The 15,497-nt window shown below is 45.3% G+C and overlaps 1 protein-coding gene across 1 annotated transcript in view; it reads left to right on the plus strand.

Annotated features, from left to right (window-relative positions):
- The window catches only part of ANO6 (anoctamin 6), a 108,046-nt gene that overhangs the window by 34,463 nt on the left and 58,086 nt on the right, over positions 1–15,497 (plus strand). The window contains exon 2 of the mRNA XM_044986778.1: positions 14,405–14,484. Coding sequence (XP_044842713.1) covers positions 14,405–14,484 — 80 coding nt within the window. The remainder of the gene's footprint in view (positions 1–14,404; positions 14,485–15,497) is intronic.

Genomic DNA, 15,497 nt, shown 5'->3' on the forward strand with positions numbered 1-15,497 from the left:
CTGCTTTAATTTACTCCTTGTGCACCCCATTGAGATTGTGTGGTGTATAAATCAGTAGAATTTACTCTGGAGTTTCAATTCTGGTCTGAATTACCCCAGTGAAGATCTGGCATCAGCGTTTGGGTTTCACTGCTGTTACTCTGGATTTATAGCAGTGGATCTAATCGGACTCTGGCCCACAGTCCATTATATAAACTAACATCAGTCCCAATCCAGCTCCCATTGAAATAAATGGGAGTTTTGACATGGACTTCAATGGAAACAGAATCAGGCCCTTTGTTTTTCTGATGAGTCAGCATTGCCTACAAACCAGCGGTTAAGAGCCTTTCCCAGCCTTTGGGCAAGTGGCCAACTTTCAAATCAAGGTTTGGACACAAGAATTGAGCAATAATTGGTTACTGAATCCCCAAACGTTCCAGTCTCATGCCTTTTTAATGTACAAGCACTACAGTTAGCATAATCATTTCTCTCATCTGTCACTTTGTAACAATCAGCTAGTTGCATCTTCCTTTTCTTAAGAGTTACCTTGGCTCGGACCAGTTTCAAGCAACAGGGCTTTATAGTGGTGTTCTTTGTATTTATATTCCCAACGCACAACTGACTCTGTCTTTATGGCTAGTCTTAGCAGATATTTTAGTTTTGGATTTCTGATCATCTGTTCTCAGTGCTCTGTTTGTACAGCTGTAAGTGGGGGGAAAAACAACTTAAAAATAAGTCTTCCAAACAAAAAAGAAGAGTCTCTCAAGACAGCCATTGCACTTCCTTTAAGATTGAGTTGTGTGTGTGTGTGTGAGTGTGAGAGAGAGAGAGAGAGAGAGACTACATACAGGTTGTATATTCTGAAACTAAAATAAATGTTTATTAGGTGATGTAGATTAGTCTTTGGTTTAACAATACTTACACACATGCGGTTTGTGACTATGCTAACAATGTCATTTACCAATAGTTTAAAAGCCATTGTGGCATTACTAATTGCTATCTGTTTCTTACCCACCCTTATTAGGAGCTGTAAGTGACCATAAGGAGAGAACTAAGTTTTAATATTAAAAAGTGATATGACCTTGTTAACTATAAATACTGCATACATAAGACAGCTCATTAGAAAGAAAAAGATCAATTTCATTTTTAAATACATGCCCCTATACAAAGTGGAGCACAGGTTTAGTAGCATGTATTTTTAAGCTAAGACCTGCACAAGTGTAATAAAGCAAACAATGTAAACTCCTGATAAAGGTCCCTTTGTAATCTTTGACATAATGGCCGGGCTCACAGGTGAGTTCTGAAAATAGTTTATCCCAGAGAACAACTGTTCTTGTTACCCAGATAGTATCTAACAATTGAGAAGATCCTGACAAATAGTGCTACATGTCCACCTAACAAGGAGGAAAGAAGACTCCCTTACTTCTGGTGTTGATATTGCAACCCACCCCTCTTCCTCGGGTTTTTAGGGTTTTTTGCCTTCTTTTGAAAGGTAAAGATCACGCCTCACTACTTTAGTCCTAATTCAGTATCTTCCCCCCGACCAAATCTACGCAGTCCCAAAACCAGACAGTAAGTTAGAGTATCTTATCTCCTGAACTAAGGAGTAGTTTTTGGTGGCTATGAATTCAGAGTTTCAGCCATGACTGGGAAAAGAGTGTATTCTGGAAGTCTTCCTCAGGTCATCATCCCCTTCACCCCATCCTATAATTTTGAAGCAAATGTTGAAGCTTTGGAAGCAAATGCTCCAGTTCCTACATGTTGGAGTTGGCTGTGTGGTCCAGGCTGGCAGAATGCCAAGTATTCCAAGATGTAACGCCTAATGGTGAGAGTCCAAGGGTCGATTTCTCTGTCTGTTATAGCTCAAGGTAGTGTCGCCCACTGGCAAGATACCAAAGGTCACTCCACCCAGTGGCTACAGTTCAGGGGTAGCGTCATCTACTGGCAAGGAGGGATAGGGGAACCTGGGTCCACCCTACTCCAGCAGGTTCCGACCCATGGCCCTTTGCAGCAGTAGCCCTCGTGCAAGGCTCAGGGCCCGATACCCCAGGAGCATGCTATGGGGTCACTTCCTACCCTTGTTCCAGTCACTCTGGGGTCATCATGAGCTGGACATGGGATTCTCTTGTATTCTCCTCCAGTATGTAGCCGGTGTCTCTCCCACTGGCCCTGGTGAGTCATCACCCTCCACTCTTCCAGTGGCTTCGCTATGAGGCTCAGTGCCGGTGGCATGGAGGCTTGGCAGCTTCCCAGCAGGAGGCTGCTGCACCCCACTGCTCTCTGCTGCAGTCAGCCCAGACTGATCTGAGTCACTACCTTTTAAATGCTCCCTCCACTGGCAGCATGCCCAGCAGAGGCAAGGGGGTGTGACCTCCTAGGCCCAGAACAGCTCTTTAACCCCCATCGCCCCAATGCAGGGTTGGTACACTCTGTCAGGTTACCTTACATCAGCATATGTTCAGCTCATCCTTTGCTCATGCACAGCTCAATTGACTCCATGGCCCTATGGTGCACAGCTTTTTTTTAAAATTGCATCTTCAGCCTTCCACAGTTAGATACTGGTACTTGGAAAAGGGAAATCCTCCCATGTTTAGACCCCCCTTTATTTCACTGGGAATTTCTTCAGTAGTCCAGGATAGTTACATCTTCAGATTCAGCCTCTCCCACCACTGGTCTTCAAGTGTGCTTGAGATCCTAGCTTAAAGCAACAAGACATGTTTACCTTCTAAAATGCCAGAACAAGGTTCTAGGCTTTAATTAATATCATTTTTCTATTGACCAAAATGTCAGGGGACTTCAGACTTAGCCTTGGGTCTCCTCTTTAGAGTGAGCAGATGCATAAAGCCCATTTCAGGCAGTGCACCAATCTCTCCCCAGATACTACATGTGCTCTGTAGACTTTGAGGAAGCCAGACTCCAGTAGAGATGTACTGGCAGATATTTGCATTACCTCTTCTGTGATAGAAACAACAATTGTCAGTTCCTCATGTCTGATGTGTGGATAGCCATCCTTTGCTAGGAGATGCCTTTGCCTGAGTATTTGTCCTATCCCAGGTCAAAGTAATTCATCTGTGGACCTTTGGTTTCCTCAGAATCGGGGAGAGACCACTCATAGTCATCCCACGGTCTTCTGGAGTGACATATGATTTTTAGACAATAAACTGCAGAATAGACTTAATTTCAGGAGCCAGATTGTATCCCTGTATCATTCTTTATCCCTTCCCAGAGCTCCTGAAACAGTGCCTGTGAGATGTGGCCTTGTGAACAAGGGGCAGTCTTCAGAAGGCTCTTTGCTTCTTTGCGCATCAGTGGCCTGTGCCCTAGAGGTAGGCCCATCAGCTTTCCTTGATGGAGACTCTTCCACTGGTGTGATCGGATACCAACATGAGGAGCATCCGTCCCTCTTTTAGGGAACTCAGTCACACAATTAGCACTCCTTAATAAGGAGCATCCTGAAAGAAAGCCCTAGGATTCCACTACATTTAGACACTGCAGCTTATACCAGATGAACAGAACAGAGCCAGGACCATCTGACTCCATTCAGTAGCTGCAAATCTAGATCTGTTAACCCCTTTATTTTATTTTGTTATTTCATTCAATTTGTACAATTAAGTCTAATCCATTTTATATACTGCTTCTCGCAGTTAGACTGAACACTGCAGGGGAATATTTAAATTCACATAAAAACTTATTGTATTTTACTTACTAACTGTAAATATTTATTGGGTTTTTTAATTTGTGACATTTCTGTTAGGTTAGTAAGTACCTCTGTTTCCCTCCAAAACCTTCAACTGGTGATACCCAGTTGTCTCAAAATGTATGATTATGTTTTTATTCAGTCAGTCAGTGAATTCCCCTAAATAATTGTCTGTAATTCTTCCCATGTGCAGAGGGCACAAGTATAAAGCCTGTGCAGCAGGCAAATCCCACTGAAAGGCTCAGCGGGTGCTGACTGGCGTATAGGCTTTGTATTGACCCTTTGCTCAGGAGTGGATTGTACCCCATGAGAGTGCAGTGTTCCATTTCTTTTCCCCCCCTATGAGTGAAGGATTTGGACTCTGTTATTTTTAAACTGCTGTGACAACCAGTCAAAGCTCTCATTTACCAGGTACTCTCAGGAAAGTGAGAGATGACATTTATGGCAAGGTAACAATGTTTGAGGACATTGGGGAATTGAAAGTACTGGCAGACTGGCCTTGCATTCGTGATTACACAGTAGGTGTCTTACTCGTTGCCGTGCCTGAGTTTTTGTCCTTTGGGGTGTCTGACAGGGTTGAAGCAAAGAACTCAGTTTTTAAGATTGCACGCGATCAGTATTGTGCAGAGAGATCTTGGTGCTCGGAGTAGTTCTGTTCTGATTGGTTTGGCTTCTCTAGATAATTGAATGGCAAAAAACTTCAGTAACACAGAGGTAAGTTATCACTATCCCAGAGTGCCCCTCCAGAGTGCTGAGTGCCACAAAATTCAAACATCTGAAAACCAGGAAATGCAGAGTTAAGGTAAACACCCACACAACCTTCACTACATCCCTGAAGCTGGGAATCACCATTGGGAATTATCTGCATGCATTCCAGCTGCATTCACGGTGTTAGGGTATGTCTACACTGGAAACTTCAAAGCGCAGCCGGGGGAACGTTCCCGCAGCAGCGCTTGAAGTGTGAGTGTGGTCACTCGCGAGCACTGGGAAAGAGCTCTCTCAGTGCTCCTGGTAATCCACCTCCACGAGGGGATTAGCTCCGAGTGCTGGGAGTGCGGCTCCCAGTGCTCGGAGCCTGTCTACACTAACACTTTAAAGCACTCAGGCCATGGCTACACTTGCAGGTGTGCAGCGCTGGGAGTTACAGCTGTCTTCGTACAGCTGTGTAGGGAAAGCGCTGCAGTGTGGCCACACTGACAGCTACCAGCTCTGCAGTGTGGCCACATTTGCAGCATTTGCAGCGCTGCTGGGAGTGGTGCATTATGGGCAGCTATCCCAGCGTTCAAGTGGCTGCAACATGCTTTTCAAAAGAGGGGGGTGGGGTGGAGTGTGACAGGGAGCATGGGGGAGAGAGAGAGAGTGGATTTTTGGAGCTGACACTGTGTGAGCTCCCTTCCTTGCAAGTTCTAAGGACTGGAAGATACACTGCACCAACCTTCAATCATTTTAAAACTTTCGACCCCTTCCCCCACCCCTCTCTTATTCACTAAATGCAAATAGCCTTCAGACCACATAAGCAGCTGTTTCAAAATGGACCCCCCCTCTCCCCGCTTCTCTCCTCAAGCAAATTATCTCTCTCCTCAAGCAAACACTAGCTGTGCGCATTCCAAAAGAATTCCCCTGCCTGCCTCTGCTCCAGCAAACAGGAGCTGTGTTTGTTTTTTAGATAAGCAGCTCCGGGAGCCCGGAGTTCACAACAAAACAAAGAGAGGCATCACAACAAAACAAAGAATGTTATCTAGTACTTAAAGCATTATGGGAAGGTTCCGGAGGTCAGTTACAGCATAGTAAGATTAATCACTGTTTATACTTGCTCCCCAGCGCTGCATCACCAGCGCTGCACTCGTTATACCTGAGGCAGATCAGGTGTACAGCCAGCGCTGCAGCCAGGGAGATGCAGCACTGGATGTGCCTTGCAGGTGTGGACAGTTACTAAGTTGCAGCACTGTAAACCCACCACCAGCGCTGCAACTCTCCAGTGTAGCCAAGCCCTCAGACTTGCTGCTCTCAGGGGGGTGATTTTTTCACCCCACCCCCCGCCGAGCCAGCAAGTTAGAGCACTATAAAATGTAAATGTAGACAAGCCCTCAGGTGTAGCTGTACTGAACAGTGGAAGGATAAGCTGGAGCAGTTTGGAAGATCTGTGCTATGAGGTCTGGGTCTGAGCACCACCATCACCCCCCGCCTTGTTATCAACAGTGCATGTGCACCTTGAGGTTCCAGTCTACCTCATTTCAATACAGAATTGTGTAGGCTGTGTCAGTAACAGGGCACTGGGGTCTTCGTGACAAGGATACTGTCAGTAGTATAGTGGAATATTACAGCAATCTGTGGATTCTGTGATGGGTAGGGGGAAGTATAGGTTTAGGCGGTATCCTCTGTGCAAGTCTGAAGGGGGTATAAAAGGGTATAAAATGATGGTTAAATTTTACCAGAATGGTATTCTGCCAGGGAAGTAGGCTTAGTGTTTGAGGCTAGAAGGACAAGTGCAAGTAACACCTATCCATTGTAGTGAAAAGACAGGGAAAAAGAAATTGATGTGTGTATTGGGGCATTGCTCAAAGAGGGCAGAGTTAAAGTTATGTTGGCATTTAGCATCATTTTGTATTTCCTGGTTTTCAGATATCTTGAGTTTTGCTGAGCTCAGTGTTTTGGAAGGGTATTAGCTATTACAGGGCGACTTTACCTTCGTTACACCCCTGGAGATTGGTTGCGTGACCCCCCGAATGTGGCACACATGGGAGTGGAATGTGGGGCTTACAGGCACCCCTGGCCCTAGTCTCCCTCAGTGCCCCATCACTCTGTCTAGTCCCCATCATGTGATTCTCTGAACCCATCTCCCTGCATATCCTTCTACCCCTAATCACCCTGCACTCCCAGCAAGCATTTGTGTAGTATACTTCATTTAAATACATTATATTAATTTATAGACGTTATTTATTTCAGTGCCTTCTGAATATTCTTCTGTACTGAAATAACATTTCACCAAAATAAAAATCCCCCTTTGACAAAGGCAATATGCCTTTCCCCTCCCCTTCAGATTTCTGCCTTGAGCCAGATTTGAACATATAGGACTTGAATTCAAAGTCCATAGCATACTCCCAGAGCCACACAGGTTGTATAAGTCCTGAGTTGTTTTCCAAAGAGTTAGTCTCTCTTTCAATGTATGCTCAGTGTCGTGCATTCGATGTGTGAACAGATGCTGAAGCCTCAGGGTGCCTAAACAGAAAAGCAAACTTTTTCAAATAACATTTTAATTTGATTTCCTCAAAGGGTTGGTGGGTGCCATGCACGCTGTTGCGGTAAGCATCAAGTATTTGAGACCCTGGTGCAATGAGCCTTAGTTTGATCTCCATCTCTGAGGGGGTGGGGGGAAAACACACAGCTCCACACAAATTGCCAGAATGTGTCAACTTTAAGAAAAAAGCTGTTTTACTCCCCACGCCCGTGTGAGGCACACCAAAATTCAAGCAAGTCTGATCAACTGTATGGATTTTAGAACACTTAGAACAACCGAGTTTTAAACAGAAAGCTGGTCTTACCCTGAAGTATAGAAGAGCTGTCACCCTGCTATGATTTAGAAGCCTGAATAATCATTCCCCTTTTCACCAAGCAGTTAGTCAATATACAGTCATGCTGATTGTTTCCATTAAAAGGAGAAACTGATGACTCAGGTATTTATTTGTAAGTGAAGAGGATTGCATGAAAGAATGTGCACAAAATCCTGTTTCCCCAAACTCAGTAAGAATCAAACAGGTGGCAGTTTATTTGCTCTCTGTTGCAAGCCTCTTTCCAGTTAGCACTCGCCCCAAAAACTTCTCCACTTTCTCACAAGACTCACAGTGTAAGGCCAGAAGGGACCATCGTGATCATCTAGTCTGAGCTCCAGCACATCGCAGGCAGGGGCGGCTCCAGGCCCCAGCATGCCAAGCACGTGCTTGGGGCGGCAAGCCGCGGGGGGTGCTCTGCCAGCGCCGCGAGGGCGGCAGGCAGGCTGCCTTTGGCAGCTTGCCTGCGGAGGGTCCGCTGGTCCCGCGGCTTTGGCGGACCTCCCGCAGGCAAGCCGCCGAAGGCAACCTACCTGCCGTGCTTGGGGTGGCAAAATGCCTAGAGCCGCCCCTGATCGCAGGCCACAGAACCTCACCCATCCACTCCTGTATAGGTCCATAACCTCTGGCTGAGTTACTGGACTCCTCAAATCTTGATATAAAAACTTAGTTTTAGAGATCTCTAGTTCAAACCAGCTAGTGACTTGTACCCCGCACTGCAGAGGAATGCAAAAAAAAAAAAAAGCCCAGGGTCTCTCCCAGTTTGACCTGGGGGAAAATTCCTTTCCAACTCAAATGTGATAATCAATTAGACCCCGAGGATGTGGGCGAGACCCACTAGCCAGACACCTGAGCAAGAATTCTCTATAGTAACTCGGAGTCCTCCTCACGTAGCGTGCCATCTCCAAACACTGGCTATATTTGCTAATAGCAGTCATAGTCCATATGCTAATATAGGCAGTCTCATCATACCATCCCCTACATAAACTTATCAAGCTCAGTCTTAAAACAAATTAGGGTTTCTGCTCACACTATTCCCCTGGTGAGGGTGTTCCAGTACTTCACTCCCCTGATGGTTAGAAACCATCTAATTTGTTGATGGCCAGTTTATATCCATTTGGTCTTCTGCCAACATTGACCCCTAACTTAAATAACTCCTCTCCCTCCCTGCTGCTTATCCCTCTCATGTTTATAGACAGCAATCAGAGCTCCCTTCAGCCTTTGTTTCATTAGGATAAATAAGCCAAGCTCCTTCAATGTGCTTCTGCTCAACAATGCACACCTCCATCAAATGATACCTAGCAAAACCCCGTCGACCAGGCTTGCATTTGGCCTGTGTTTCAGGTGGTGTCTACTGTTGTTTCAATTATCTTACTCCAACCACTTCTTCCATTTATCCTTAGTGAAGGATGGTTATTATACCCATCAGATTCAATGAGATTTCACCCATCTTCCATCATAAAATGGAAATAGTGTAATGCTACGTAAAACTGAATTATTTGATTGAAAAATGAGGCAAAGAGACTACAAAAGCAGATAAACAGCTTACAGTTAGTATCAACTAGCTGCTGCATAATAGAAATTTTTAATTTTCAGTGAAACTGCAACACAAAAGCAGCCAAATGATAAAATGACACACTTTGTATTTCAGTAATATTTTACACTTCCATAGTGCCTTCCATCTCAGGCTCTGTAACAGGGTCAGCCACCACCTAGTCACTCCTTCATGAGTCCAGGGTGGCCCTGCTAGCACCCTGCCTCAGTTTACCGTTATCAACATTCAAACAACACCACACAGTCCCAAAGGTATGAAATGTAATCCTCTGACAGGGGCCTACTTTGAATCTACATAAACTAAACAAAAAATAAAAAAAGACACTTTCTTCTCTGCTCCAGCTTCTGGTTATCACTCAAGTCCCTCACACTCCTTGAGTCAGGAGCCCCAGGTCCTCCTCCCAGAACTGTCTTCAGTTCAGTTAATTCACAGCAGCACTCACCTACAGCTGCTTTATCCAGCCAGGTGCAATTCTCCAGGCTTCTGTCCTGCCTGGGATTCTCAGGCCCAGCCCTCCTACCTGGAGTGTTAGGCTCCCACTCAAAACTCCCTTCTCCATGGACTACCCAGGAATCCGTCCCTTCATGCCTTCCCTTCTGACACCTGGCCTGAGTTAATCTCATTACCTCATTCATTACCCACCTGGGGAGGTGAACTGATCTTGTCACTTGTGAGCTGAGGCCCCATTTTCCCTCAAAGGGCCAGCTACCCTGTGACAGGCTCTCAAGGCATTTTACATACCTTGGTAAATCCAGCCTCACTATGCCTCTGAGTTAGGCAAATATCCAAATTTTACAAATGAGAAAACTAAGGCTGTGAAACTTCCCTGGGATTACATAGCAAATCTGTGCCAGAGCCAACAACAGAACCCAGGCCTCCTGATGCAGTGCTGAAACCAAATTCTGACCCCTCCCACAGCCTGTCCACAGCAGTATATTGGCTGTAAAAGAGCCTCATAAGTGTCTTATACTGGCGAAAGGGAATGTCAAGGACACATTCAGGGATATGGTCAGTGTACTCTGCAGTGTGGCTAATCGTGGCTGCAGAGTAACCTATAGACAGACAGCTGTGGGGACACTGTGAGTTAGAGCAACTCCTGGCTCTGCCTCTACCTTACGCTGCAAGTTGTTTCTCCCTCACAGCATCCCAGAATCTTGACAACACAAAGGTGCCATAAAGGGACTTCTGTCCCCCCTCTTCTTGAAATGTGCCTTCCGAGTTGCATCTTTCAGGAGATGCAGCACAGAATCTGACCCCCTGGTCTTTAACTTGTAGGTCATGCTTCCTTGTAAGCTACTGTTAGGATATTTAATAAAGTAATGTATATAAATCTAGGAACTATAGTTTGAGTGAGATGTAGGATCTGTTGGAAGGAATATAATAAAGCAATGAGTGTCATTGAGCAATGAACTCAAACTAGGATAAAAATGAGAAAATTAAGATGAAATTTTGTCCATGTAAAAACACGGAAAAATTACGTTGCCAAAAAGGACCATCCAAAACTAGAAGAATTGGTGGATTGGCCACTTAAAAAATCAGAACAAAGCAGGATCACAGGCCAGACAAACCTATCAGATTTCTTGTGTTCTCTTTCTGAGACTACGGCTTTGTCTGCACCAGTGATGGGCAACCTGCGGCCCGCGGGCCACACACGGCCCGTCAGGGTAATCCACTGGCAGGTCACAAGACAGTTTGTTTACATTGATTGTCCACAGGCACGGCTGCCCGCATCTCCCAATGGCCGCAGTTCGCCGTTCCCAGCCAATGGGAGCTGCGGGAAGTGGCGTGGGCCGCAGGGACGTGCTGGCCGCCACTTCCTGCAGCTCCCATTGTCTGCGAACGGTGAACCGCGGCTACTGGGAGCTGCAGACGGCCGTGACTGCAGACAGTCAATGTAAACTAACTCTCTCACGGCCTGCCAGCAGCTTACCATGATGGGCCACAAGTTGCCCACCACTGGTCTACACTATGGACCTTACAGCAGCATAACTCTATCACTGCAGCTGCACCGTTGTAAGGTCTGCAGTGTAGATACTCTATAAAGGCATAATTAAACCACCCGTAATAAGCAGTGGTAGCTATGTCGGTGGGAGAGCATCTCCCACCGACATAACACTTGCCACACCAGCGCTTTTGTCGGTGAAACTTTTGTATTTTTTCACACCCCTGACTGACAAAAGTTTTACCAACAAAAGTTCTAGCGTAGACAAAGCCTTAGTTAGCTGAGCAAGCAACATATTACAAACAACTGTATCTGACAAACTCTAACCTAAGCATGAACTGTAGTTAGTATGCTACTGAAGTAATAAAAAGGTAAAAATGTTATTTTACTAAAGGCTCAGTGCAACGAAGGGGTGATCACATTAAGTACACAGTGAAGCAGTAGTATGGGTACTCTGATATTGGGGGTTTGTGCCAGCAGTAAAATGCTTGTTTAAATTGAAGTAAGAGGGATTATGGGCCAGTGTCCCAGCTGGTGGGAGTGGTCCGGTCCTCTTTGCATGTGGCCTACCAGTGGCCCAGGCATTGTACTGGACAATCTTCCAACAAAAGGTGTGACAGGCCTGGTCTACACGGGGGGCGGGGGGTGGGGGGGGATCAATCTAAGTTATGCAACTTCAGATACGTAAATAGCATAGCTGAAGTTGACGTACTTAGATCTACTTACCGCGGTGTCTTCACTGGTAAATCGACGACTGACGCTCCCCCATCGACTCCGCCTGTGCCTCTCGCTCCATTGGAGTACTGGAGTTGACAGGACAGCACTTGGCGGTCGATATAGTGCGTCTAGACTAGACATGATAAATTGACCCCCACTGTATCGATCGCTGCCTGTCGATCCAGACGGTAATGTAGACAAGCCCTCAGATATATGTGTTTGTACAGTGATATTCTGTGCTACTTCTGATGGTTATTGCTGATGAGTCCCAGACTATTAGTACTTGTGAGCAAGTATAAGTGTGACCCTTTCCACCATGAACATCATACTTTTGTCTCTCTCCAATTGTGGCTGAAGTGATTTCTAGACAGCACTGAGGCGTGCTGTGTAATTACACATAACGAGTACCCAGCACCAAGCTCACTTTTAACACATGGTTCCCATTACTTCAGTTCAGTGGCTGGAGCAAATTTTCTTGTCACATGCTTCCACTGCACATCTGCTTGCTCAATATAATGGAATGCAAATTTTTGAGTGGATGACTGTACAAAATATCTACTCTCCACGTAGTCCCTGGCCCTTTTGCAGTATAGGCAATTGCCCTCTCTTCTCCATAGGATTTCAGACATATTCCACAGACAGAGATAGAATATGCAGAGGCCTTTAACTCTGTGCAGCACTGATGTTTAGGAGTATAAGTGATGAACAGGAGCCTTATGTAGGAGATATGTAATTCCCATTTCCACACACTGGTTTGGATTGAGCCTTTACAAAAAGAATAATGATGGGCATATGTGGTAACCTTACAGTAAATGCTGAATTGTATCATTGTTATCTGATTACCCGTAATAGGATTTAGCATGTGTCTGATATTTCAACTGCACTGCTAGGCTCCTTCCTGTTTTATGTTTGCCTCTGCTGGCCAGCATTTAAGATTTTTCTGTAATTCCCCCATCAGCTTCAGAAATGGTTATTTTGAGAGCTGACCAACTCTGATTATCCAACTGGGCCAATATTTAGGTTATGACTCAAATGTTTCTGAAGCTTAGGCTGATGGAAAATTCATGGAGTTGTTTTTGCTTTACTCCCTGGAGTAAATACCATCACCACACTAGTGCTCTAGAAACTGATGGCTCAATGTCTAGTACAAAGTCCCAACCAAACTATAACTAACTTTAACAATGTGCAGCTTTGGAACCATAAACATTATTCTCCTTTGTGATACACTATTCAGTCTTTTTACATCTTGGATCAGCAAGCACTGTAGGGCCATATCCGTAGCTGGCGTAAGTTAACAGAGTAACACCTATTTACACCTCCTGAGGATCTGGGCATGTATAATGTAGTTTAAGTACTAGTGAGGTTGGTGAGTCTCGCCTGTTTATCTGATACTTGTTTAAATAGCCTTCTAAAAGCACCATCTAATCAAGTTGCCTACTACCATTGGCGAGGGTTGATGCTGAGGCCCAGACTCCCCACTCAGCACTTCTGTGCCGGTGCCTCAGTGACCCTTTCCATGGTGAAGGCCATCCCTTCCATTTTTAAGGCATGTAGGGCATGAAAAATAGCAGAAAGAGCCAAAGCAGGTGGCCCACATGGGGGAGAGTACAGTAACCTTCTCCCCTCACCCATTCTTCTCTAACCTCAAATGTGTGTGTTGTTTAATGCTTTTCTTTTTAGAATCCGAAAAGGGAATAATGTCAAATTCATATTTAAAAGCTTAAGGAAGGTCACAATCCTGATGGCTCACAATGAGTCACCTTTCATAAATATCTGATAATTAGCCTGCGCATTCTCCTCATTCTCCTCCTCTTCCTCATCCACAAAATCCTCCTCCATGTTGCGTGAGGCTGCCACCATGCAGGTATCCATGGACAGTGGTGGGGTAGTGGTAGGGTCTCCCCCTAGAATGGCATGCAGCTGATCATAGAAGTGACACGTCTGGGGCTGTGACCAGGAGCGACTGTTTGCCTCTTTTGTCTTTTGGTAGGCTTGCCTGAGCTCCTTAATTTTCTGTCCACCGTGCCCTGTGCGATTTTGGCATATATATCAGCATTTCTTCTGCTGGATCAGAGTTCTGCCTGCACAGATTCTTCTCCCCATACAGTAATCAGATCCAGTGTCTCCCATTCGCTCCATGCTGGAGCTCGTTTGTGATTCTGGGAGTGCATGGTCACCTGTTCTGCTGAGCTCGCCACGCTGACCAAACAGAGAATGAAATTCAAAAGTTCCTGGGGTTTTTTCTGTGTACCTGGCTAGTGCATCAGAGTTGAAAGTGCTGTCCAGAGCGGTCACATTGGCACACTCTGGGATAGCTCCCGGATGCCAATACCATCAAATTGCACAGCGCTGCATCTATAATACCCCAAATTTGACCCAGGAATGTGGACTTTAGCGCTACTCTCCTCATCAGGGAGGAGTATAGCAGTTGATTTTAAGAGCCCTTTAGGTCGTCAGAATGGGGTTGGTTGTGTAGCCGCATTCCTTATAAAATCGACCTAACGCAGCTAAATTCAACCTAACCTCGTAGTGTAGACCAGGCCCAAGTTGGCAAATACCCCATTGACTTTTCAGTTATATTATGTGAACAGGGCTCCTTGCAGAGTAAGGGACTATTTAGCATGTGAGTAAAGGTGGTGGAATCTAGACTTAATGGTAACCTTTCTTCCACCATGAACAGTAGAAAGTCTTCTACTCCAAATAAAAATGAAGGGTGTTATTCTTTATTCAGTTTTGCTAGTGTAACTCCATAAACAAATTCAGAAAAAAGGAGTCAAGAATCACCCCAACTGTATAAATGTATGTTGATTAATCAAGCTTGACTGTATTTGAAAGTGTGGAAGAACAAAACGAAGCAAATCCTGAAAATGTGAAGTGCCCTAAAGCTCTTTGCCACCAAGCCACTTATTTAAAAGCTACAAAAGATGCACTACAATATGTTATACTTCTGTTTGTTTACTTTTTAGTCTTGGAAGAAATGGCACAGACTATTATTCCCAGCTATGGAACAGCGCCAGACCAGCAAAAGCTTCATACTCCAGAGTGGGTGAGTACTCTTTCACTTTAAGTTTACCTTTGGATTTCCAATGAAATTAAAGTGTTTTGTAGAATTTAAGGGTAGGCTTCCAGAAGAGCGGCTTTCCTTTTGCAGTTGCAGTTAGTGCCTGCAGCTCAGATTCATGCATGAGTCTGAATAGCTGCCTCTCTAACGAGACTGTGGCCACGATTCATGTAAGTTGGAGTTGCAGCTACTCAGATTTGCACTGACACTTCACTTTAGGGTGCAAAATGTGATCTCAGATTACACACATAAATATGGAGGTCAGGCCTCAAACTGGTCTGAAAACATATCCCCTTAATTTCTAGGATATCTGTAATTTGGAATGAGCCAGGAAGAAGTGTTCTGAGTTTCATTACTCTACTAAGCATGTTTAATACTGTTGGATTTAGGTGTTAACAAGGTGCCTATCGCTTTAAGCAACATACATATGTTGGTCAAATGTTATATGACAAAGAGTAGAGGAGCAATTTTTTAAGATAACTTTGAGGATTGCTTCTTGCAACAACAGCTAGGTCTAGAACAACACAAAAGGATTCTTGACTTCATCCTCAGTAACGGAGGAATCAGTTCAAGAAATAAATGTAAGTAATCATAAGGGAAGCTGGTAGCTGCCCATAGTTAAGTTGCTTAACACTTTCCTTTTAAAGCTGTGGATTCTACTAGCAAAGTGTGTGGGTCATGCCAGTCTAGTGGATGGCCCACAGAGGATAACAGCCTACTATTGCTACCAGTTACTCTAGTACAGGGGTGGGCAAAATACAGCCCATGGGCCGGATGCAGCCTGTCGAACATTTCTGTCCGCCTGCCATGACTCTGGCGGCGCAGCGGGGTGCTCAGGCAGGCTGTCTGCATGCTGTGGCCCCACGCCACTCCTGGAAGCGGGTGGCTGCTGCTGGCATGTCTCTGCGTGTCCCTGGCCGGTGGGGGGAATGGGAGAAGCATCTCCGTGTGCTGCCCCTGCCCCCCGTACCGTTCTCACAGCTCCCATTGGCTGGAAA

This window comes from Mauremys mutica, chromosome 1 (genome assembly GCF_020497125.1).
Source record: "Mauremys mutica isolate MM-2020 ecotype Southern chromosome 1, ASM2049712v1, whole genome shotgun sequence".
Lineage (NCBI taxonomy): Eukaryota > Metazoa > Chordata > Testudines > Geoemydidae > Mauremys > Mauremys mutica.